The 25,110-nt window shown below is 40.2% G+C and overlaps 1 protein-coding gene across 1 annotated transcript in view; it reads left to right on the forward strand.

Moving 5' to 3' along the window:
- SYNE2 (spectrin repeat containing nuclear envelope protein 2) overlaps nucleotides 1–25,110 on the forward strand; it is a 288,966-nt gene that overhangs the window by 10,735 nt on the left and 253,121 nt on the right. Inside the window, exon 3 of the mRNA XM_036246314.1 lies at nucleotides 925–1,054. Coding sequence (XP_036102207.1) covers nucleotides 976–1,054 — 79 coding nt within the window. The 5' untranslated portion in view covers nucleotides 925–975. The remainder of the gene's footprint in view (nucleotides 1–924; nucleotides 1,055–25,110) is intronic.

Here is a 25,110-nt window from a genome sequence, read left to right on the forward strand (position 1 = left end):
ACAATTAATTATTAATTAATAAATAGTTTATTTGGTAGATAAAATCTTTTTTTCATCCTCACCCGAGGATATTTTTCCACTAATTTTTAGATAGAGTGGAAGGGAGGGGGGGGGAGTAAAGGGGGGGAGAAACATCAATATGAGAGAAATACATTGATTGATTACCTCCTGTAGACCCCAACCGGGGCTGGGGATCGAACCTGCAACCCAGGCACATGCCCTTGACTGGAATGGAACCCAAGCCCTTAGGCCCACAGGCTGATGCTCTAACCACTGAACAAAACTGGCCAGGGCTGGTAGGTAAAATCTTTAACAAGTGATCTGTGGGAGAGATAAAGAAAGAAATGTGTAGGTGGAAAGACAAGTACTTGGGAAGATAATTGACTCTAATAGATAACCCACAAAGACATTCTTTTTGATATAGTTGTTTCTTTTTTTAGTTTCACTTTGTAAGATATGCTGGGTCAGCTCTTACTGTTTCCAGTAAATGGCAACATTCATGGAGAAGAAAAGGAATTAAATACAATGTTTCAAAGAAGAGCCTTGCAGGGTGAAGGTTGACAATAAAATACACAGAAACACCTAAGATACCAGTTTGTGTCAACTTGACTTCCTCTAGACCAGATATGGAATCTAACTGCGTAGCTTCTCTTTGCACCATGAGTTTAGAATCCACAATGCTGGCTTATTTGGAGTTCTGCCAGCAACTCCAATGAGCATGAATAGGTCACAGGGCAAAATCTTGATTATGTTTCAAAAAAGAAGGCGTAGTCACTTTGTTCCTTGTGAAGGAAGGAAAACTCACTAGAAACAGCTTTCTTTTGGAGGTCAGTTTTTGGTTTCTGTTGTTCTCTGGTGATGTGTGTTCACACGAAATGCAGAACTGCAGAGTTACTAATGAGTACTTCTCCCTTTCACTTTTAGTTCACTTCTTTAACTGAGATGGACATGATATAATCTCCATTGAGTTGAAGGATGGCATCCAGTTCTGTGCTTCCCACCGAAGATGAACAGGTTTCCTTGGGCATTGATGATCTCCATATTTCACTGCAAGGTAATTGAGATTGGGCCCCCACCCATGTCTGCTGTGGGAACCCTCATCGATTCATGAATCATGTTGTTTTCTGTCTCTCTTAGGTATTTTTCTAATTGTAGAACCTTTCAATATGCTACCTAAATGTTGTATTGCTTTCTCAGCTCTTTAGAAAGTAAGGCATGCCTGGAAGGAATTTGGTATCTCAGTTTCTCATTCTAAGAGTATGAATTTTCTTTGTCTTGTTTTTTTTTTTTTTGGGGGGGGGGACAGTAAAAATTAAATAGTTACCAGAGTTTGCTTGGCATTGTTTACACTTGTTTTGCATCTTTACATATAGCCTCTTTTATTCATTCATTCATTTAAAATTTTTTCAGTTACAGTTTACATTTAATATTGTGTTAGTTTCAGGTGCACAGCATAGCAATTAGACAACTATACACTTTACAAAGTGTTCCCCCCTGATATTTTCAGTACCCACCTGGCACCCCATACATAGTTATTACAATATTATTGACTGTAACTATCAATCTGTACCTCTAAATCTCTTCACCCTTTTTACCCAGTCCCCAAATCCCCCTTCCCTCTTTTAAATATACACCCTATTTTGCACTAATAGAAAAGAATGTAATATAGTGAATGATGATGTTTCAGTCATGTGAATTGTAAGTGCTTCTTGTGGAGTTTGGCAGTATTTGTTTTGTACTTTGAAAATTCATTAGCCACTAGACTTTCCACCTTTGATGATAAAGCAAATCTTGGAGCTGAGTAGTTAGCTAGTATAGAAGAAATAATACTATGGCAAGTTTTTGCAAATATTTATGTAGCAAATATTTAAAGTACTTTTAAGATTTTGAACAGTATTATGCAGCATTCTCGAAATGTTACTTAGAAACCATAGGTTTTGAGTCATTTATTATTTTAATTTAAATTTTATTTATTAATTTTTTTCAATTCTTACCTGAAGCTATTTTTCCATTTATCTTCAGATAGAGTGGGAGGGAGGGAGAGAGGGGAAGAAAGAGGGAGAGAGAGAGAAACATAGACACATCCACTGGTTGCCTCCTGCATGACTCCGACCAGGGCCGGGGACGAACCGCAACTGGGGTACGTGTCCTTGGCTGGAATTGAACCTGAGACTCTTTGGTCCATGGGCCGATGCTCTAACTGCTAAGCAAAACCAGCCAGAGCTATTTATTAATTTTTAATTGAGGTATAATTGACATAAAACATTGTATTAGTTTCAGATATACAACATAAGGTTTTAATATTTTATATATTATAAAATGATCACCACAGTAAGTCTAATTAATATACAACACTGTACATATTTACAGAATTTTTTTCTTGTGGTTTGCACTTTTAAGAATTACTCTCTTAGCAACTTTCAAATATGCAATACAGTATTGTTAACTCTAGTTTCCATGCTGTACATTACATTTATTTGAGATATTTATAAGATCCTCACATGACTTTCTGATATTTTCTTTTAATTAAAAATGTGTTTTTGTCCTGGCCGGTTTGGTTGGCCCGTGGTCCGGAGAGACCTGGCTTTGGTTCCTGCTAAGGGCATGTACCTCGGTTGCAGTTTGTCCCTGGCCCTGGTTAGGTCGTGCGGGTGGCAGCCACTCAATGTATCCCTTTCACGTCAATGTTTCTCTCTCTCCCTCCCACTCTATCCGAACAAAAAATGGAAAAATGTCCTCAGGTGAGGATTTAAAAAAAATGTGTTTTGAATGATTAGATTACTTGACTTTGAGGTCAGTAGCTATTGCAATAGACTAAACCTATATGTATCAGACTTGTAAAAATAATTATCATGTAATTTATATAGAAACATATAATATGTTGAGAGGTGGTACTTCAGGTGAGAATTCTTAAAATTCTCAGTAAGTACTTTTTATTTTTTTTTATCTTCACCCGAGGGCATTTTTTTTGTTCAGATAAAGTAGAAGTGAGAGAGAGGAAGAGAGAGAGAGAAAGAAACATCGACCTGAAAGGTATACATCGAGTGGCTGCCTCCCACACTACCCAACCAGGGCCGGGGACAAACTGCAACCAAGGTACGTGTCCTTAGTGGGAACCGAACTCGGGTCTCTCTGAACTGCAGGCCGATACTCTAACCGCTGAGCCAAACCAGCCAGGGCTAGAATTGTTTTTTTAGAGGCAGATAGATGCCTATTTAATTTATAATGCCTACTTTATTTTTGCCAAAACTTATCTAAGGTGAAATAATTATGGCCATACTCTGACTCAGAATGATATGCTCAAGAAAAGATTAAGATGTCTGCATTGAAATGTGGTGATTCATTGTTGATATGTTATGAAAGCAGATATCCCACATGTGCAGGACCTACCACGGATCAGGCCTAAGGAATCAGGAAGTGCTTTGCTGAAATTCATAGAGCAGGACAATAAACAAGTGACTTCATCTTTCTTTTGCTCATCTTTTATGTGGTCTTTAGAAAATGTTTCTATGAAGGGATTTTTGAGGGCCCATTTTGTAGGAAGATATTTGTGTTCTCTTAGTCTAGTGAGGAGAATAGCCTTGAAATGGTTGGATTGTTGCAGCAAGAAAGAAGTTGCATTTGTGAATTTTAACAGGTTAATGTAAAAATAGAATTCAGTGCATTTCCTACTATGGATGGTCCATGTTTTATTTTATTTTTTCACTTTTTTTTTTCCGTCCTCACCCAAGGACATTCTTCTATTTATCTTCAGATAGAGTGGGAGGGAGGGAGAGAAAGAGAGAGAAACACTGACACGAGAGGGACACATCGATTGGTTGCCTTCTGCACAACCCCAACCACAGCAGGGAATGAACCGCAATCAAGGTACATGCCCTTGGCCAGAATCGAACCCACGACTCTTTAAATCTTTCATGGAGTTCTTAACCTGGCAGAATAATAGATCATCTTTCTCTTTTATCCTGAGAAAAGTAGTAAATGCATATTTTGTCTGAAATGACATTTCTCCTAAGATCTTCAGGTGGGAAAGGTATGTTTAGGGAACAATTCTTTGAAATATTGGATTAAGCCTCACCAGTGTGGCTCAGTGGTTAAGCATTGGCCCATGGACCAGGAGGTTGGTAGTTTGATTCCTGGTTGGGACACAAACCTGGGTTGTGGGTTTGATCCCCAGTGGGGGTGTGCAGGAGGCAGCCAATTGATGTGTCTCTCTGATTGATGTTTCTGTCTTTCTCTCCCTCTCTCTTCCTCTCTAAAAATCAACACAAACATATTTAAAAAAAGCATTGGATTGATATGATTAAAAAAATAGTAAGGGGAACAAGATGGATACATACCACAGAATTTTGAAGTTGGAAAGGACTTTCTTTGCCATTCAATTTCATTTGAGACCAATATAGGAATCCTTTCAGAAGTATTCCTCATACTAAGATCCTTGAGGGAATTGAATTCAAACCCATGAAGTTTGGGGATTTTGCTTTTAGGCAGTAGGTAGCCATTGAGTCTTGAGAATGAGACTGTAGTACATGGATAGAGGTCAGGGTTGTGCGTTAAGGATATTAATCTGTTTTGGAGGTAGAGGAAGACTTGTGAAAGGCGAGAAAATGGAATTGGAGTAACCACTATGAAAGCTTTGCAAATATCTGGATGTTAGACAATATTTGCCTGGATTAGAGTTATAGCGATTAATATGAAAGTATGGACAGATAAGAAAACCATTAAGATGGATGACTCAATAGGACTTTGTAACTATTGAGGTTTAGAAGCTGAGTTGCTTAAGATAGTAGTGGTAGCACATATAATGTCCAAATTATTAGCTGTCTTTTTATTTAGTCTGTTTTCACTTAGCATTTTAATAGTATCAAATAATAAGGCCATTAAATATTATTTTATATCAGTGTGCTTAAAATAAAATTTTGTTGATAAAAGATACTATTTACAAAGAAACTCATGAGAATTTCCTATGTCATGGAAACAATAAAGGCATGATACAGGTGGAGGACCCATTTAAGTCAAATTAATAATAAATAATTTCACTGATTGGTTGACTCATCTTACAATATTTTCTTTTTAAACTTCTCTTTATTATTGAATGTATTACAGGCATCCTACCTTTCTCTCCCCCATTGACCCCTTCCTCCTGGCTCCCACCCCACTCCCGCCTTGCCCACATTATTGTCAGTGTCCATTGGTTATGCATATAGTCTTTGGTTTGTCTCCTTCTACCCCCCTTCCCTTTGAGGTTCATCAGTCTAAAAACCAATTTGTACTTCTTAATTTCTTCACCTTTTTCACCCATCCCCCCAATTCCTTCCCATCTGGCAACCAAAAAAAGTTCTCTGCATCTATGAGTCTGTTTCTGTTCTGCTTGCTCATTTTGTTTATAGATTCAGTTGTTGATTAATATGTATTTATTGCCATTTTATTGTTCATATTTTTGTTCTTCTTCTTCTTCAAGAAGACCCGTCAGCGTTACATATAATACTGGTTTGGTGGTGATGAACTCCTTTAGATTTTTCTTGTCTGGGAAACTCTTGATATGTCCATCGATTCTAAATGATAGCTTTGCAGGACAGAGTAGTCTTGGTTGTAAGTCCTTGCTTTTCATCACTTTGAATATCTCTTGCCACTCCTTTCTGGCCTACAGTTTCTTTTGAGAAATCAGCTGACAGGCCTATGGGAGCTCCCTTGTAGGTAACTGCTTTTCTCTTGCTGCTTTTAAGATTCTTTCTTTGTCTTTAACCTTTGGCATTTTGATGGTGATGTGTCTTGGTCTGAACCTCTTTGGGTTCATCTTGTTTGGAACTCTGCTTCCTGGACTTGTATGTCTGTTTCCTTCACCAAGTTAGCGAAGTTTTCTGTCATTATTTTTTCAAATAAGTTTTCAATTTCTTGCTCTCTCTGTTATCCTTCTGGCACCCCCATGATGTGAATGTTGGTATGCTTGAAGCTCATTACACTATTCACAATTTTCTTTTTTTAAATTCTTTGTTCTGATTGGGTGTGTTTTGTTTCTTTATATTCCAAATCGATGGTTTGCTTCTTAGCTTGACCTCTTCTAGTATTGATTTCCCTATAAATTATTCTTTATTTCAGTTCGTGCTTCCTTCATTTTTGACTGGTCCTTTTTTATGCTCTTGAGGTCCTCACTAAGTTCCTTGACTTTCTTAACTAGGTTCCTTGAAATTCTCTCTAAGTTCCTTGAGCATCTTTATAACCAGTGTTTTGAACTCTTCATCTGTTAGATTGCTTATCTCTGTTTTGTTTAGTTCTTTTCCTGGAGTTTTGTTCTGTTCTTTCATTTGGGTCATGTTTCTTTGTCTCCTCATTTTGGCTGCCTCCCTGTGTTTGTTTCTATGTATTAGGTAGAGTTGCTATATCTCCTAGGCTTTGTATGGTGGCCTATATTGTAGGTGTCCTGTAGGGTCCAGTGGCACAACCTCCCTGATCACCCCAGCTGGGCCCTCAAGGTGCACCCCTGGTGTGGACTATACACACTTCTGTTGTAATTGAGTCTTTTCTTTCTTTTTTTTTTATATCCTCACCCGAGGACATTTTTCTATTTTCTGTTTAGATAGAGCGGGAGGGAGAGAGAGAGAGAGAAACGTCGATGTGAAAGGAACACATCGAGTGATTGCCACCCGCGCGACCCAACCAGAGGCAGGGACAAACTGCAACCGAGGTACGTGTCCTTAGCAGGAACCGAACCCGGGTCTCTCTGGACTGCAGATTGACGCTCTAATCACTGAGCCAAACCGGCCAGGGCTGTAATTGAGTCTTGATTGCTGTTGGGACATCAATAGGAGGGATTTACTCAGGCTGATCAGCTGCAAGGACTGGCTGTGCCCACTGACCACTGGCATCTGAGTCCCTTGGAGGATCAGCTGTGCAGGGGCCCACCACATAGAGCAAGATTTACTTCAGCAGGGCTTTGGTACCCACTGAGGTGGTTGGGTGGTGGTACTTCCATGTGGTCTGAAGCTGTCCCCTGGGTGTGTTGGCTCTGGAGCATGGTCAGCCACTGCCTGTGTTCCACCCAGGACCACCACGCATAAGGTACAAATTGATCTGCAGATGGCTGCTTCTAGTGCCAGGCCTGGGGCTAGTTAGCTAGAGGTATGGGGCTCACTGTGACCAAATGCTGCTTGTTTGAGAGAATTTAGGAAACTCTGAAGCAGGATTCAAGACAGGCCAATCCTATGGTAAAGCCACTGGAAACAGCTTGGGGAGCCTGAAAGTTGGGTGGGGCAGGGTCTCAGGGAATCACTAGGGTGGGTAAACAGTATGAGCCAGGTTGGCGGAGTCCCAGATATGGAGGTCGTCTGCCTGCCCCATGGCGGAAGGGCTCATGAAAGGAACAATGGCCTCCACCAGTGTGTCTGTCCAGGAGAAAGCTGCCCCTCTAGCTCTCACCCAGATGCCAAATGACTCAGTTCTTCCCTGTATGTCTCTTTCAAGTTGCCTCCCCCACACTGGAGCTCACAGAGAGCTAGTCTGAGTAAGTCTGTGCATGGGCCCTTTTAGAGGAACTGCCTGGGGCTCCTTCAGCCTCAGCCTCCTTCAGCCTCAGTTCCCGCTGGTTTTACAGCCAAAAGTGATGGGGACTTCTCTTCCTGTCACTGGAACCCTGAGCTGGGAGCCTCGTTTGGGATGAGGACCCCTAACTCCTCAGGGAGGACCTTTACAGCCGAGGTGACCCTCCTGATTTTTATCCGCCACACGTGGGTGTGGGGCCAACCCCTCCGCCTCTGCCCCTCCTACCAGTCTCCATGTGGCTTCTTCTTTAATTCCGTAGTTGTAGGACTTCCATTCAGCTCGATGTCAGGTTGTTCTGTAGTTTAGTTGTAATTTTGATGTGGTTGTGGGAGGAGGCCATGCTGTGTTTACCCACACCGCCATCTTGACTGGAAGTTTCATCTTGTGATATTTTAAATGAGAACTATGGCCATTTTGAACTCTTTTTGGACACTTTATATATTTCAGATTTAAGTGATTTCTTTTGAATAGGAAAATATAATAAAAGACAAAATAAATTTACCTAACAGAAACAAGTCATCTTGTTTAAAAAAATGAGGTTGGGCTCTGGCCGGTTTGGCTCAGTGGTTGGAGCGTCAGCCTGCGGACCAGAGAGTCCCAGGTTCGGTTTCCACTATGGACATGTTACCCGCCCACCCCCAAAAAAGTTGGTGGCCTGGTCGGGGTCGTACAGGAGGCAACCAGTTGATGTGTCTCTCACCTCGACGTTACTCTCTTCCTCCCTCCTTCCCTCCCTCCGACCTTCCCTTCCACTCTAAAAAACTCAGTGGAAAATTATTATTATTTTTTTATCCTCATCTGAGGACATTTTTTCATTTTTGTTCAGATAGAGTGGGAGGGAGGGAGAGAGAGAAACATCACCGTGAAAGGGACACATTGAGTGGCTGCCACCCGCACGACCCAACCAGGGTCAGGGACAAACTGCAACCGAGGCACGTGCCCTTAGTGGGAACTGAACCCAGGTCCCTCTGGACCGCAGGCTGACGCTCTAACCGCTGAGCCAAACCGGCCAGGGCTGGAAAAATATTTTTGGATGAGAATTAAGAAACAAAAAAAATGAGGTAGGCCTGTGCTGTAGAAAAACAATCTACGTATTGAATGTTATCATTAATTAGACACAGGCTAGGAAGGGGTGTGTATTCTATTACCTTTACCACCACACGGTTAACTTCCATGCAGTCCTGCCAAAATGCTGGTGAATGGTTAACTGCCTTCATGGTTAACTGTATAAAACTATGTTTAGCCCAGTCACTGTGTCATTTCAAACAATGCTCATATGTTTTATTTAGTGCCGTTATCGTCTAGATGACATATTTTAAAAAATTAAAAAACCCTTCTGTGCCCTCTGGGTGGATATCATTACTTGGTAGGGCTCAGTAGTGAAATGTGAGTCTCTCTGGTTAGGTTATTCCTCTATTTAAATTTATTTATTATTTATGACTGTTCATCTGAAGGGAGGCTTTCAATTTATATATTATTTTTAGTAACATTAGCAATTATTTGTGTTCAGTGGGTTAGATTAGAGCATAATAATGTGATGTGATGTTTCATTTTATTCAGTTATTCAGTATGTGCCATGGGCTGGATGTTAAGGGCACAAAGACAAATAGGTTGAGCACCTTCGAATCATTCTTACCAGACAAGTTGACGTTTTTAAACTATTCAGGATCCTATTCCTAGTTTTGGTATCCGAGATACGAATTCAAAATATGACTAAGAAGTTATCTGGAATATCTTTTCATATTTCAGTTTTAGGGAGGTGAAGAATAAGAATGGACTCTATATAACATATTATTTGCAAGGTGAATTACAGATTCTTTTCACCGTAAAAAAAACAAACATTTTGGTAAAACTTTCTGGAGTTTGTCGTCCCTTTAAATTACCCCCTGTAATTGTTCCTTAACCTTGCGTTTCTGCTCTTATTTGGACATTACCTGCTTTAATCGGCCTTCTGAGCTCCTCCAAATGTGTGTGAAGTGCCCTGCATAGGATACTCTTGCGTCTTTTTTGCCAGTGAAGTTTCAGACATATGTTAGGCTTTCAATAAACAAATGTATAATGAGTAAATTAGTGGCTATTCCAATGTTAGAAATATATAAAATTTGAAGAACTGTTCATCGTTCAGGAAGATCAGTTAGAATAGAAACGTGAATTTCTTTCAGCACGAAGCAGGGAGGCATGTCTGTGGTGTTTGGGGGCCCACTAGTTCTTCAGTATCGTGTTTCTGAGAGAAATTGTGTATGCCTTATGACAGTAAGTGAGGGAAACCATGTGAAGTCGGAGAAAGAGGAACAGGATTAATAGAAGGCTTCTGGGTGGAGCTTCTGCCCAGTCTGGAATCTTGGTGGAAATGACTGAAGAGTAAGAAGAGGACATGTATCAGCAGGCATTGTTTTGGCTTTCCTATTCAATTTAGACTGCTTAGTTATTATGAATAAAAGCAAATCATCTGTGGGGTCTTTTTTTTGGCTAATTAGGTGATTATTACACCCACAAGAAATAATCATGTTATAGCTTCACTGGCTATCCATGCTGTGAATAGCATGGTTGTCCCAACACAAAAGCTTCTAGAAAGTCCCTGATATCACAGTAACAATTAATATATTTTTCTGGAAGATTATTTGCCTTGCTATTGTAAAGCTTTATAATCTTAAAAATATTTCAGTTGTCTTTCTCTAACTGGCTTATTTTGCTGATCTCACTTATAAGTTGACTCTAAAGAACAAAATAAACTGAGAAACAAATTAGGTCCAGAAGCATGGATGCATGAAACAGACAGACAGATCTCAGGGGGTGGGGGGGGGGAAGGGGACAGGAAGAGATTAGGCAGACAACATATATGCATGTATGCATAACCCATGGACACAGACAGTAGCATGGGGAAAGCCTGGGGTGGGGCAGTGGTGGGATGGAAGGGGGCAAAAGGGAGAAAATGACAGACGTTTGTAATACTGTCAACAATAAAATAAAATTTATTTTTAAAAAAAACATTTAGAGTATGGACATTAAAAATATGTATGTATTCCAGCTAAATAAAAAATAAAATAAGAGCTCTTTGAACAGTGGTGTTTGCACTGTATAGTGTTTTTCAGAGAAAATTTTTTTCTTAAGTTGTACATAGTGTTTTGGCTTCTGGGAATTTTGCTTCTGTTTTTTTCCAGGAGTTTGGGGATAAGCTTACGTTATTCTGGGTCAGTTACATTTTGAAAACTAGGGCAAGATAAATCCAGGGTCATTTAGACTCCTGTTAAAGTAGGTTAACAAAGATCTCATTCATTCCTTATAGAAATCAGAATCCTTTTTAATTAGCCCCTTAGGAATACGAGATTTTTTCTGAGCTTTTGTGTATGCATATGTGTTGGGAGGGGGTGTAATTATTCAGAGCTTGAAGTAGTATATTAGGAAAAATAAAACTCAAAATAATTTTCCCTTAAAAAGAGGAAAGTAAGAAGTCAATATAATAGATTATTTATAAACACTGGATAGGTTTAGTGTGTGACTTTACACTCTAAAAATTGGAGTTCATTATAAATGTGCCTCTTCAAGAGATTACTTTCCTCATCTGATTTCAACATTAGGGATTACAATTTCTCTGAATGACTGGTTTTCTAAAACATTCAGGGAAATTTTAGTAAAAGATAAATTACATTTTTTGTTCTTAATGTATGTGAGAACTGATGTTGACTTTGATCAGGTATTTGTAGAGTCCTTTTGAAGTGGTAAATAAAAGGATATGAATGATTTATCAGAGAGACGAAAAGTTTGAAGTTCTAAATGTGTATATCATTGGAGGAGAGACATGAGATTCTGGCAAATGGTCTCTCCTGGTCAATGACGGTCTGTGCAGTGATGCATGTTGAATGAGCATAGGCAGCAAATGTTAGAAGAGGAGCCACACACACTTACTGTCCACCTCTAGGGTGGAGCAGCACTCACTGGTTATGCCTCCGTCTTTTCAGTCTTTACTGCAGAGGGGACCACCAATCACATTAGCAGCGAGGTGTTATAAGAGGAAGAGCGCCTGGCTCAAATACAGAGCAGAAAAGCCCTTCTCAAATACACAAAACATTTAGGATCTTTCCAGAACATTGGGCTGGTTGGCTTTGTCTTCAGTTGAGCAAGATTATCAATAGTGGGAACTAGTTCTGCTGTGTATCTCTGTCTGCCTCGGTCTGAATGTTTTCTCCGCAGAACTTCCAAGGGGCCTGGTATTTTCAAAGCAAAATATTTCTAACATTCAGGTAAACTCATACAGCTTCATCACATAATTTGGTTTTCATGAGTACAGGTAAATCTATTTATGGATTTGTTTAGGCAACATGTGTTTCTGAGGCCCTATCCTATATTAATTACTGTTTAGGTTAAGAGAATACTGAGGCTAACAACTCCAACAAGTTTCATGTGTCCATGATGCTTGCATTGAATTCAGACAGACAAAATAAATTATCAAGAAAAATTTCAGCACATGGTAAGCTATATGCAGGGTTGAAGATGGATTTACATGATAGCGTCTGGGTGTCTTTAGATTGGGTGGTCAGAGATGTCCTTCCCGAGGAGGAGCATTTAAGGAGCCTTTGAGTAACACAAAGGAGCTGCCTGGCAAAGAACAAGAGAAGAGCGTCCCATTCTGAGGTAATAGCTCAAGGAAGGGCTCGAAGACAGAAACACATTTGGTGAAATCATGGAGCAAAGGAAACCTGGTGGCTGGATTGTGGTGGACCAGGGGTGGCCTGAGCTGGTATTGGAGAGCAAGGCAGGGCAGGGCTGAGTGAGGCAGGGATTCATGAGCTCTAAGCTGAGGTGTGTGGACGGGAATGATTGGCAGATGTTAATCAGGGGAGTAACATGATCTTATTTATGTTTTCCAAAAGATCACTCTGGCTGCTAGGTGGTGAGGGAGTTATCTGGGAGCAAGCGTGAAATAGGAAACGTGGTAGAATGCATGTATTATAGTTCAGTTTGATATCATGATGACTTGGACCAGTGTGGTAGCAATGGGATAAGAACTACAGATTAAAAAAAAAAAAAAAAGATCTTTGTGAACACTGGGAATGCTCACAAATAAGGAATGATTTCTAAATTTTGCCTTGAGCAACTGAGTAGTTGAGCAAAGAAGAAAACGGGTAGATGAATAAGTTTGGGGGAAATCAGGAGTTTATTTTGCCATGATTGATATGAGACGCTTATCTGGTCATCCAAAATGGAGGTGTCAAATACACAGTTAGATGTCAGGATCCAGAGTTCTAGGAAGAGGTATAGATTGGGGATTCATCAGCATATGGCTGGTATATTTACATTTAAGGCCACAGACTGGATGAGGTCACCAATGGCATGTGTAGCTAGAGCAAACTTTTGGGGTCTTTCAGTGTTTAGAGGTCAAACATAAAATGAGGAGCAAGCCAAGGACACTGAGGAGTAGCCAGGGAAAAGAAGGAAATCCAGATGGCGTGGAAACCTCTGGATGAAAGTGTTTGAAGAAGGTGGTATGGTCCGAGAGAAGTGGCCACTGGATTGGGCTCATAGAGTTAGCTGGTGGCCCTGATTCGGTTAGCCAGACTCAGGTGGTAGAGATAGTGGCCTGACCGATGGGTTGAGGAGAGAATGGGTGGGAGGTGAGGAAGAGGAACCACTGACTCAATCAATGCTTTTAAGACATTTTGTCATGAAGGAGAACAGAGATACCAGGCACTTGTTGAAGGGAAGTGTAGGATTTTTTTAAGGTAAGATATATTCCTCCATTACTTGTTATGCCTTTTCTAAGTATAAGTTAATTTATGCTTAGAACCCCATTCATTTATTTTTGTTTATTCATTATTCAACAAGTGTTTCAGAACACCTGTTGTGTACAAGGCACTATGCTGAACATATGGGATGGCACATGCTGACCTGAAATGTATGTTCTCATTACAGGGGTACAAACAAGTACATAGACTAGTACAGTATCATATGATGTGTGCTTCAGGAGAGGGAAGACATGGTACTATAGAAGATCAGATTAGGGTCGGGACCAAACTGCAACCAAGGCATGTGCCCTTGACTGGAATTGAACCTGCGACTCTTGGTCTGCGGACCGATGCTCTAACCCTGAGCCAAACCAGCCAGGGCAGAGGACATGATTTCTAAGCTTAAACTCAAGTGTGTTAGCAGATGAGCAGGGTAAAGATGGGAAGAGTGCTCCAGGTAGTGGTAATAATATGTAAAAGCCGGAAGCTGAAGCTGAACAAACTGAATGTGGTACATTCAAGGAAGTGGATGGTCGGTGAGACTGGTGGGTAGAGTCTGCAGGAGGATGGTGAGAGATGAAGCTATAAAGGCTTATGCAAATACAGGGGGGCAGAAGTAGGTTTACAATGGTGAGTGTGCGAATCCGTCTATTCTTGTATTACTATTTAATTGTTGTATTATTTATTTGTTACAATTGTAAAACTACTTTTGCCCACACTGGTGTATAGGGGTTTGAAAATTTTCCTAAGACCAAGGAGATGCAATTGAAGGATTCTGCGTAGAGACACATTCAGAACTGGTTTAAGAAGTCACCTGGGCTGCTGTGTTGGGTGTGGCCTTATGGGAATGAGTCTGAAGACAGAAAGACTAAGTTTTTTATGGTGGTCCAGCTGAGAGATAATGTTACCAGTAGGAATAGAGAGAAATGCATATTAAGAGATATGTAAAAGGTACAACTTTCAGGACTTTAACATTTTTTGTTTTATTTTATTTTCAGCTTTATTGAGGTGATTAGCAGGGCCTTTAGATTGGGATTGATAACATGAGGGAGAGGGAAGCATCAAGGATGACTCATGTCTGTTCTCAAGCAAATGAGTGGATGATGGAACCATTCACTGGAAAAAAATGCAGGAGATCAACTTTGGTTGGGAAGGAGTTGGTTAGAGTGATGACCCAGTTCTGGAAATGTTGAGTTTGAAGTGTCTATGGAGTAACTGAATAAAGATACCCTGGAGATAACGGGGTATATGGACACGAAGCCCAGGAGAAACTGACACCCGGCTGAAGGTAAAGGTTTGGAAGTCATTAAAATATAAATGGTAATTTTTTTCCCTTAGAGTAGATGAAAATACTTAGAAAAAGAGAAGGGCATAGGCAGAACATCAGACACAGGGAAAAAAAAGTCACAACATTGCCTGAGGAGGGGTGTCAAGACAAATAGGAAGACCAGGTGACTGTGGTGTCACGGAATCCGAAGAGGGTAAGGATGTGAGCAGTATTAGAAGTTTCAAGATACCCAGTGAGTTCTGAGAAGTACCCATGGGGTTTGCCATGGGAATATTAGAGGTGGCATAGGTGAGATTAAAATAGAGTGGTTGGGGTAGAAGCCAAGCTTTTAGTGGGTTGAGAAGTGAATAGTAGCTAAGTAAGTGAAGACAGCCAGTGTAGACAATTGTTTCAAGAAATTTGGGTGTGGCTCAGTGGTTGAGCATTGACCCATGCACCAAGAGGTCACCAGTTCGATTCCTGATCAGGGCCCAGACCCAGGTTGTGGGCCAAATCCCCAATGGAGTGTATGCAGGAGGCGGCCAATCGATGTTCTCTCTCATCTATGTTTCTGTCTCTCCTTCTCCCTTCCTCTCTTTCTAAAACCAATAAAGAAAAAAAATTTTTTTAAATTTAAAGAACATGAATTTTGGCATCAGGCACATCTGGAATTGAATTTCTCCTCTGCCAGATATGAGATCTAGAGCCTGGTGGTTGGGACATAGTAGGCTTTCAATAAATATTGAGTTACATTATATTAATATTTGAGTTTGTTATATCATCACAATTTTTGTCAGGCCCTTCCTGTTCCCTTATGTTGTCTCAAGAATAAATCACCCAGGTAAATTTGCCCAATATCTTTAGAGAGGTATTTCTCAAAGTGAGCTTTGTGAATCCCCGAATCAGGCTCTCTGGGAATTAAACTCAGAACCCTGCACTTCATGCCCCTGAATAATTTTCAGCCATTCAGAATGTAAGAATCCTAGATTTGTAATCACAGCACAGATCTCTTCAGCTTATCTGGTAGTTTTGCATTCAGAAGTTGGAGGTGCTTGGACTGCTGCCCTAGTGGAAGGTGTTCAGGCTCATATGTCTTGATTTTCAAAAGACAAGCACTCACAGTTCTATGTAGTAGATAAAAGGTAGGAAGGAGTAAGAAATATGTGTTAAAAGAAATGTAGTTATTTTTTTAATTTATTTGTCCCACAGGTATTTATCGAGAAACTCAGATGAATCAGAAGAGGGATGAGAAAGAGGAGAGACAAATAGCACCCGAGATCTTAGGCATTTTATCTGCATTGTGAGCTCATTCTCATGTGCCAGAAATATAAGATTTGCTTAGTCAGAGAGCCAGGAGCTATGTTGGCCAGTGAGGTTGGAAACAAAAGCCTCAGTGTGAAAATCTCAGGTGTTCGCACAAGGGTGTGGTTCACTCATGTGGCAACACGAGGTGCTGGATTCACATGCTGAGGCCCAAGTGGATATCATTTGGTGTATGTCATATATTTTCCTACCTAAGCACTCAAACCTCTACATTGGTTAGGGACAAATAGCAACAAAGCTCCACTCCCTCCTCCACCAGCCATTCAACCAGTCATTCAACAAATATTTTCTGAATCTATACAACATGAACTGCACCGTGGTAGGTGCTGCAGACAATATGAGGAACAAAATCAGACTTGATTCTTGTTTTCATGGAGCCTATTGGCTAATGAGGAGACAGATATTAGCTAATATTTTTGGGGAAACAGCTTTATTGAGATATAATTCAAGCCCTGGATGGGTAGTTTAGTTGGTTAGAGTGTTGTCCCAATATGTCAAGGTTACAGGTTTGATCTCCTGTCAGGGCACATATAAGAATCAATCAATGAATGCATACATAAATGGAACAACAAATCAATGTTTCTCTCTCTCTCTCTCTCTCTCTCTCTCTCTAAAATCAAGAAAAAAATATATAATTTGAGATGTAATTCACAAATTATACAACTCGCTCATTTAAAAATGTAGCATTCAGTAGTTTTTAGTCTATTCACAGACTTGCGCAACCATCACATTTATTTTTAGATCATTTTTATTACTCCAAAAAGAAAACCCATATACTTTAGCTGTCATTCTTAACACCCCCCCTCACACTTGGCAAACACTGGCTTACTTTCTGCCTCTCCAGATTTGCCTATTCTGGACATTTCATACAAATAGAATAATATAATATGTTGTATTTTGTGACTGGCTTCTTTTACTTAGCATGATGTGTTTGAAGTTCATCATGTTGTAGCTGATACTTGTTTGTGTAGATTAATCTTTTCCATGCCTGGGATTGCAGCTTTTTCTGTGAAGGGCCAGGTAGTAAATATTCCAGTCTTTGAGGTCCACGTGGTCTGCATAGTTTCTGAACCTTGTCAATTTAGCATGGAAACAGCTACTGGCAGTATGTAAACAAATAAATGTGTCTGTGTGCCAGTAGAACTTTATTTACAAAAATAGGCTGTAGGCCAGATTTAACCTTTGAGTGAGTTTGTTGACCTCGGATCTACATCAGTGTAAGTAGTTAATTCTCCTGATAGCTCTGTGAAGTTATTATCCCCATTATATAGAAAAGACTAAGGCACACAGCTAATAAGTGGCTGATATGGGATCAAACCCAGGTAGCTGGCTCTAGACCCAATGCTTTTAACCTTGACAATGATTGCAAGTTGAGGCAAGTGCTAAATACAGGGCAGAAATTCATGATTCTGTGAAAGCAAATAACAAGACACCTTGACTTTGGTTTCCTTCAGGATGCAACAGTTGAGCTGGGACCTAAGCACAAGGAGAAGTTAATTAGGTGAAGGGAGGGTGGGCAGGTGGTACAAATGACTGTGGCAGAGGGAACATAGTTCATAAAGGCCCTGAGAGAAGACAGAGTGACAATCCTGGGCTGGGGGGGGGGGAGTGGTGTGTGCTGAGACCATTGAGATGCTCTGCTTTGGACCACGCAAGGCTTCCAAGGCTGTTAGGGGTTTTGCTCTTGATCCAGAGCAGAGAGAAACCATCAAAGGGTGGAAAGGGTAATACAGTCGGCCCTCGTTTATCGCGGTTAATCAGTTCCAGACTCTACCACAATAAATGAATTTCCGTGAAGTAGGATTCTTTCTTTATAAATCAAATATTTTCGCAGTTAGAGAATAGAAAACCTGTTTATGACCTAAATACGGTTTTTAACATTATTAGAGCCCTGTAGACATGAAATAACACCCTTTAGTCACCATAACACTCATGTTACCCAATATATTAGACAAAATAAGAGAAAATAAGACAGACATTACAAATATATTATTATAGTACATTTAATTACACACACAGTTCTTACACACAACCACTAACCTATGAAAATAGTGCAACTTGTTCGATGATGAAGTGATGAAGATGAAGAGATGTACTGCATAGCAAAGAAGAGCAAGGTTGCTTCCGATGCATAGCAATATAGAAGCGTGTATGAGAGAAACAAACTTGCCTGAGGCTGAGCCTATCAGTGGCCAGGATAGGAAGAGGATAGGATAGCCAATCAGTGAACAGCACGCTCTGATTGACTTGGTTTCACCACACTTGATTTTTTGGAAAAAAGTTATTGCGCACACACACACTAGGAATGATCAAGCAGTTGCATCTGGCGTTGAAGGATTCCTGGGGTGCTCGAATACATAGGCCTATAGTCCATACGTACAGTAATTTTAATTGTAATTGTAATACAGGGGTGTATAATTGACTCAGACAACCGAGCCCGTGCTGTATCATTTTCACTGTCTCGATCAACTTTTTAATGAATATATTTGAAAACACTGCGATAGGGTGAAGCCGCAAAAGTCAAAGTGCGAAGTGGTGAGGGACGACTGTAGGTTCAGATTTACTGGTTGAAGTAGAAAACAGATTGAAGGGAGTGGAGTAGACCTAGTTGCTCACAGAAGTTCTAGTCCAGGACAGAGCTGATGGCGGATGGTGCAGGAGGGCTGGGGGAAGAGAGATGTAGAGAAGGAAGTGGATGCCAGAGCTGTGTGGAGGTAAATTTGGCAGGGTTTGGTGTTAGGCTGTTCTTAGGGACGATAAACGATGGTGGTGTCAAATCCAAGAGATGGAACCATGAGTGAGGACAGGTTTAGGGAGTGAGGAAAGTAGAGTTTGATTTTAGCCCTGGAATGCTGAGTTTGACAGACAGGATTCTTGGGGGAAAATATGTAAAATAAAAGAATTTTGAGGTTGCAGACTGTGCTTATAAATTACTTTAGCTAGGATTTACCATCTAACCTCACTTTTCTAGTTCAGTACATGGGATCTCAGTCTTGGTCCTACAGTATGTATTTTTCTTTCTTACTTACTTGCTTGTTTTCTTATGGTTGAGGGCAAAAATATGTATTATAAGTTGTCTCCCTGCTTTCTCTGCTAGTTAATAGTCTGCCTTTTGTAGTTAAGTAACAGGCCTTTTCCTGTTTATTCTTCAAATATTTTAGCCTTTTTTTTTTCTTTTACTGTGTGTGCCTGTATGTTTTTATTCCCTTATTTTGTTTTTTCATTTATTTCTGTTTGTTATCATCTCCGCGAGAAACAATAGAAGAGGTGGCCTTAATATTTTTAGTTCCCTTTCTTCTTGATTGAGATTCTTTGGGGTGGCTGTTGGAACACATGGCCAAAATGTGTTGCATTGTCTTCTGAGTTTAGTTGTCCTTACTGTTGTCTGTCCCAGGGCATAGCGAGTTGGCAGTATTGTTTTAGTGTATGGCAACAGGGTCTCATTAGTATGTACCCTTTTGTTCAAGACATTTTATTAGTTGAAGCAAGAAATTGCTCAAGAGGCATTTAAACAAGGATTAGAGTAAGACATAGGCCAAGTAACTGTTGCCAGTACATTCTTTTCCATAGAATCAAACAAATCAGTTTGATTCTCCACACTTTTAATATTTACTAAGTCTTTGAATCAGCAAATATTAATCGAGTGTCTCTTCTCTACTTGGCATTGTGCTTAAGGGGATGCAAAAACACCAAAACACAAATGTTTAAGGTTCATACATTGGGTATGAGAGAAACCATGTGCAGGTATATGATTATTAGAACAACAGCAGCGCCCTGGCCGGTTTGGCTCAGCGGTTAGAACGTCGGCCTGCGGTCCTGAGAGACCCGGGTTCAGTTCCCGCTAAGGGCGCGTACTTCGGTTGCAGTTTGTCCCCGGCCCTGGTCGGTTGTGCGGGTGGCAGCTACTTGATGTGTTCCTTTCACATCGATGTTTCTCTCTCTCTCTCTGTTCCTCTCTCTCCCTCCCACTCTACCTGAACAAAAAATGGAAAAATGTCCTCGGGTGAGGATAAAAAAAAAAAAGAACAACAGCAGCAAGTGGTAACCATAATATAGAAATAAGGTGTTGGGTTATACATATAGCGATCCTTTAATAAAAATACAGGTAAAATTAAAATAATATACTACTTTTATAACTTGCTTTTTTCACTTAATATATCCACATCAGCACATATATGTCTACTTTGTTCTTTTTTTTTTAATCTTCACCTTATCTGAGGATATATATATTTTTTTATCCTCACCTGAGGACATTTTTTTGCATTTATCTTCAGATAGAGCAGAAGGGAAAGAGGGAGGAAGAGAGAGAGAAACATTGATGTGAGAGAGACATATCGACTGGTTGCCACCCACACAACCCCAACCGAGGCTGGGGACAAACTGCAACCAAGGTACATGCCCTTAGCGGGAACTGAACCCGGGACTCTCTAGTCTGTGGGCTGACACTCTAACCGCTGAGCCAAACTGGCCAGGGCTAAGGATGTTTTTTTAAATTGATTTTTAGAGAGAGAGGAAAGAGGAGGAGGAGAGAAAGAGAGAAACATTGATGTGAGAGAAAAACATGAATTGGTTGCCTCCTTTATGCTCCCCAACTGGGACTGAATCCTTAACCTGGGTATGTGCCCTGACTGTAATCGAATCTGCAATCTTTCGGTGCATTGATGTTCCAACCAACTGAGCTTAGGTCCCTGTGCTGTCTCAGTGCCTATTCTAGTTTGGCTAGAGAAATATATGAGTCAATAAAGGATATGAGTAAAGAAGTCATGGGAGATGAATCAGGAAAAAATAGATTGGAGTCAAATTATGAATGACCTAGAATGTTAGGCTGAGAATTTATAATTTATTCATTACGAATTAGGAAATGATCAAAAGACTTTAATGAGAGTGAAAGGTCAGAGGAATGAATCTGGGGCAGAGTGCAGTAAGTCTGTTGTCAATAACCCAATACTAGAAAGGGAAGAAGAGGAATTCCTGGATAGAGCAGGTTGTCAAGTGTCTTCAGAGACCTTATGCAGTAGAGAACATTCTTGGAGAGGCCACATGGTAATAATGCATTGCTCTATGTTTAACTGAAAACATAAACCAGTGATTCTCATCCTGAGGTAACTGCTTGTGCCCTCTTACTATCAGGGAGGACTACTGGAGTCAACATTTCAGATGCACTTCTGTGAAACTGGACCTTTCTGAGACCCAGTAACCACGGTAGTTTTATAATGAGCTTTATAATGAACTTAAAATTCATCCTCTTTAATTGCACTTAACTCAGCGTTTTTATTTAAATTCCCTTCCAGCTAACAAATAGGAGTTGCCAGCTCACAAAAGGGAGATTGAATAAAAACAGAGTCACAGATTACATGTATTTTTATGGTAATGACATGTAGAAAAAATCTTTTTCTTCCATGCCTCATTTCTCAAATTCAGTCAGATACTTTCTAAGAATGATTATGAAGGATACTTGTATGGCCCAAATAAAATTCACTGAGTATATTTTCCTACATTATATGTATTTTCTATTTGCCTTAAAAATCAGCATAGAGAATTCCTCTTTCTCTATTTCTTGGCATTTTAAGACACTTCGCGTTTAAATAGATTTTATTCCACCCCCCCCCCCCCCCCCCGCTTTTCTGTCCCTAACATCTGCTGATTAAAAGGTCCTATTCTCTACATGCCATTTTGAGAAGAGTTTTATTATTTTATTAGAAAGTTACCCTGGGAATCAAAAAATAAAATCCAACAGTTAAAAAAAAAAAATCTCTCCCACTCAAATTAAGTAGCTTAACTTAACTATTTTTTCCTCCAGTGGATCCCACTTTTAAAAAGAACAAAAGATGACTTATCCTGCCGTGGGGTGAGCTCTTTGGCTGTGGTTCCTGTTGAATTAATACTGCTTTCAGGGATCACCAGTGTGAAAGCATGAGAGACGTGCGTCAGGGACAAACAAAACGGCACATTCAAGACCATTTAATTGAGCGGCTACAAAGCTATTTAATTGTACCTGGGACATCTTTGTCTGGCATTAGCAAAGGGCCCTTGTTAAATTCTAAGGGTTCTGATTTCCAGGATGACTAGGTGTTAAGTTTGGACAATGAGTTAGTTAAAGGCGAGTTTCCTTTCTACATTTTTTCCTGAAGGTTTCATTTGTGCTCTGTTTCTTTTGCTAACTGGAAAGTACCAGGTGGCGATCGGATCTGATTGCTCCTCTTAGTGTTTTTTTCCTTGTTTCTGTTAGATTTTAATCAAATTAGGACAGGGATAACTTAAGATTTTCATTGGAAAATTTTGGGTTATTTTAAATATAAGTTTATGTCTCTGCTGGGGTGGGGTGTTCCTCAGTCCAACCTCATATTAAGTTGGATGCTCTAATTTGAACAGCCCAGTTAGGGTTGTTCTGCCTGTTTTTCTGCATGTTTATTAAGCCTAGAAAGTTATTTCCTAGTCCTCAGTTTGCTCAGTACTAAGATCCCTTCTGTCCAGCATCACATGGAAGTGAAATGATCCCTCATCTTGGAAATTGTTCAGAATGACTGAGGTGTGCAGGTGGATATGGAATACTAAAGCTCCTTAGGCACATAATGCTCTTCTTATACTCAGTTTTGTGCCAGCATTTCACCCCCTCCATGGTTATTTAACAGTGCCACCTCTTTACCCCTGAACCCTCCAAAGTTACTGCACATTCTATCTCCTGGACCTGGTAGTGTTCCCGATTAGTTTCTTTTGAAACTCTGTCACCTGGAAAGAAAAATCTCTCTTGGTCCCTTAAAGGTAGAAAGAGAATGATCTTTGTTTTGTTTGATTCGAATCTCTGCTTTATTGTTAGAAAAATGATAGGTCCTCCCTGCTTTTTTTTTTTTAATTTGGTTAATCTCCCCCCCAAGGATATTTTTCCATTGGTTTTTAGATAGATTGGAAAGGAGGGAGGGGGAGAGAGGGAGAGAGAGAGAGAGAAACACCTGCTGGTTGCCTTCTCCCGCACAACCCCGATGGGGGGCCAGGGATCAAACCTGCAAGCCAGGAGTGTGCCCTTGACTGGGAATTGCACCTGACACCCTCCGGTCTGCAGGCTGATGCTCTAACCACTGAACCAAACTGGCCAGTGCCCTCCCTGCTTTTATACATGGTGTTGAGTAGTGTATATTATGTGCATGTAACTTGATCCTGGGATCATTAAAACTTGTTCTCTAGTTTTTTTCTGTTGAGGAACAAAGTAAGCCCTCAGTACATTTTTTTATAAGCTTTGGTACATGTTTAAAATGTTTGCCTTATCTACTGATACTAGAGGAAAAAAAACAGTGAAAACATATCTCAGAGATTCCAGAAGATTTAGTAACATTTTAAATTATAGGACAAAATTGTATTTGTAATTCTTTTCTTAAGTGAAATTTATATAGAATAGAAATAATTCTGAAAAGCCTGAACTATCCAGTTGGCTTCTCAGGACTGAATTCAGTTCAGCGAACAATTATTGAGCACCCTACAGTATAAAAGTCACTGAGCTATAACTAATTTAAATTGATAATACAGAAAAAATGAAATGGGTTTATTTTTTATTTTTTTATTCCTTACCCGAGGATATTTTTCTATTTATCATCAGATAGAGTGGGAGGGAAGGAGAGAGAAAGACAAGAGAGAAATATCGATGTGATAGTTGCCTCCATGTCACACGACCCGACCAGGGCCGGGGACAAACCACAGCCGAGGTGTGTGCCCTTGACTGGAATTGAACCCGTGACTCATTGGTCCGTGGGCAGACCCTCTAACCACTGAGCCAAACTGGCCAGGGTTGAAATGGGTTTAGAAAGATTAAAAAAAAAAAAGATTCGGTGACACCAAGTACAGTTTTAGTATCTAATCAGTCACAATACTTGCTAAAGAATTGTAAATACCCTAAAATTCTACTTACTCAGATTCTCTTCTGTCCCTCAACCTGAAGTCTCATCAGAGTAAAACAATTTTTGAGAACTCAAAATAATGTCATCACCAACTATCTCAGTCTATTACAACTGTTAGATGGAGATTTGTAGGAGAATGGGAAGAATCAAAGGAAAACACGGTATATAATTAGAAGGTAGAACAGACAACTTTCACAAAAACAAGTGTAAACACTTACAGGTAGATTTGACCTCAGCATAGTAAACAAAATGTACCAGTAATAACTACTAAAATTATTATTCTTCCAGTAAATATTTATTTAGAACCGACTCTGAACTAGACTCTCCCAGACACCTGGAATATATCACAGGCAAAAACATCTTTGCTTATGTGGTGTTCACTTTCTTTTGGGAGACAAGCAAGACATTAAATAATATATATACTATATATATAACTTACATAGACTGTTAAAAGGTGATAAGTACTATGGAAAAAAATAGAGAAAACAAAGAGGAGCAGGAGTTGGGGATATTGCAGTTTTTAATAGGACTGTCCAGATAGACCTTACGGATGGAGTGCCATCTGAGTCAAGATTTGAAGGAAATGAGGGAGTTAGGCATGTATGTCTAGTATAGAAGCCCTATGGTGAGAATGTGTCTGGAGAATTTGAGAAAAACAGGGAGGTCAGATTAGTTGGAGTAGAATGAACAAGGGGGAGAAGTTGGGGGGCAGATGGTGTCTGGACTAAAGCCAACATAAGGAGTGAAGTGAGGAGCCCTTGCAGGGTCTTGAGCAAAGGAGCTTCCTGATCTGAGTTAACATTTCAGCAACATCACGCTGATGATTTTGTTGAGAATAGTATTAAGAGTTCCCTTAATACTATTCTCAACAAAATCATAGAAGGCTGGAAGCAAGGAGACCTGTTAGGAATATATTGCAGTAATCCAGGTGGAGGTGGATGTGACTTGGACCTGAGTGGTGAGAGGTGGTCGTATCCTGGATATATTTTTAAGGTGGACCCCAAGGATTTCCTGAGGCGTTGGATACAAAGTGTGAGAGAAGGAGAGAAGCCAACTTGACATGTAGCAGGAACATGGATGGGGTAAGATCCTGGGAGCAGGACAAGAGAGTGATCATTTGTATCCCACGCTGCTGATTGCTCCGGGAAGATGAAAGCTGACAATCGACCAGTGGTTTTCGTGATTAGTCATTGATGACCTTGATTCATGGTGATCTTGATGAGAGAGTAGTTTCAGTGGAACAGCGAGGGCCTGGTTGGTGTGGGTTCTGTTAATAGAGAAGGAGGGGACCTAGGGACGGTGAACAGAAACAACTCTGCTTGAGCAGTTTTGCCACAGGGAGCAGCAGGCAAACGAAGCACTAACTGAGGGG

This window comes from Molossus molossus, unplaced genomic scaffold, assembly GCF_014108415.1.
Source record: "Molossus molossus isolate mMolMol1 unplaced genomic scaffold, mMolMol1.p scaffold_m16_p_1, whole genome shotgun sequence".
NCBI lineage: Eukaryota > Metazoa > Chordata > Mammalia > Chiroptera > Molossidae > Molossus > Molossus molossus.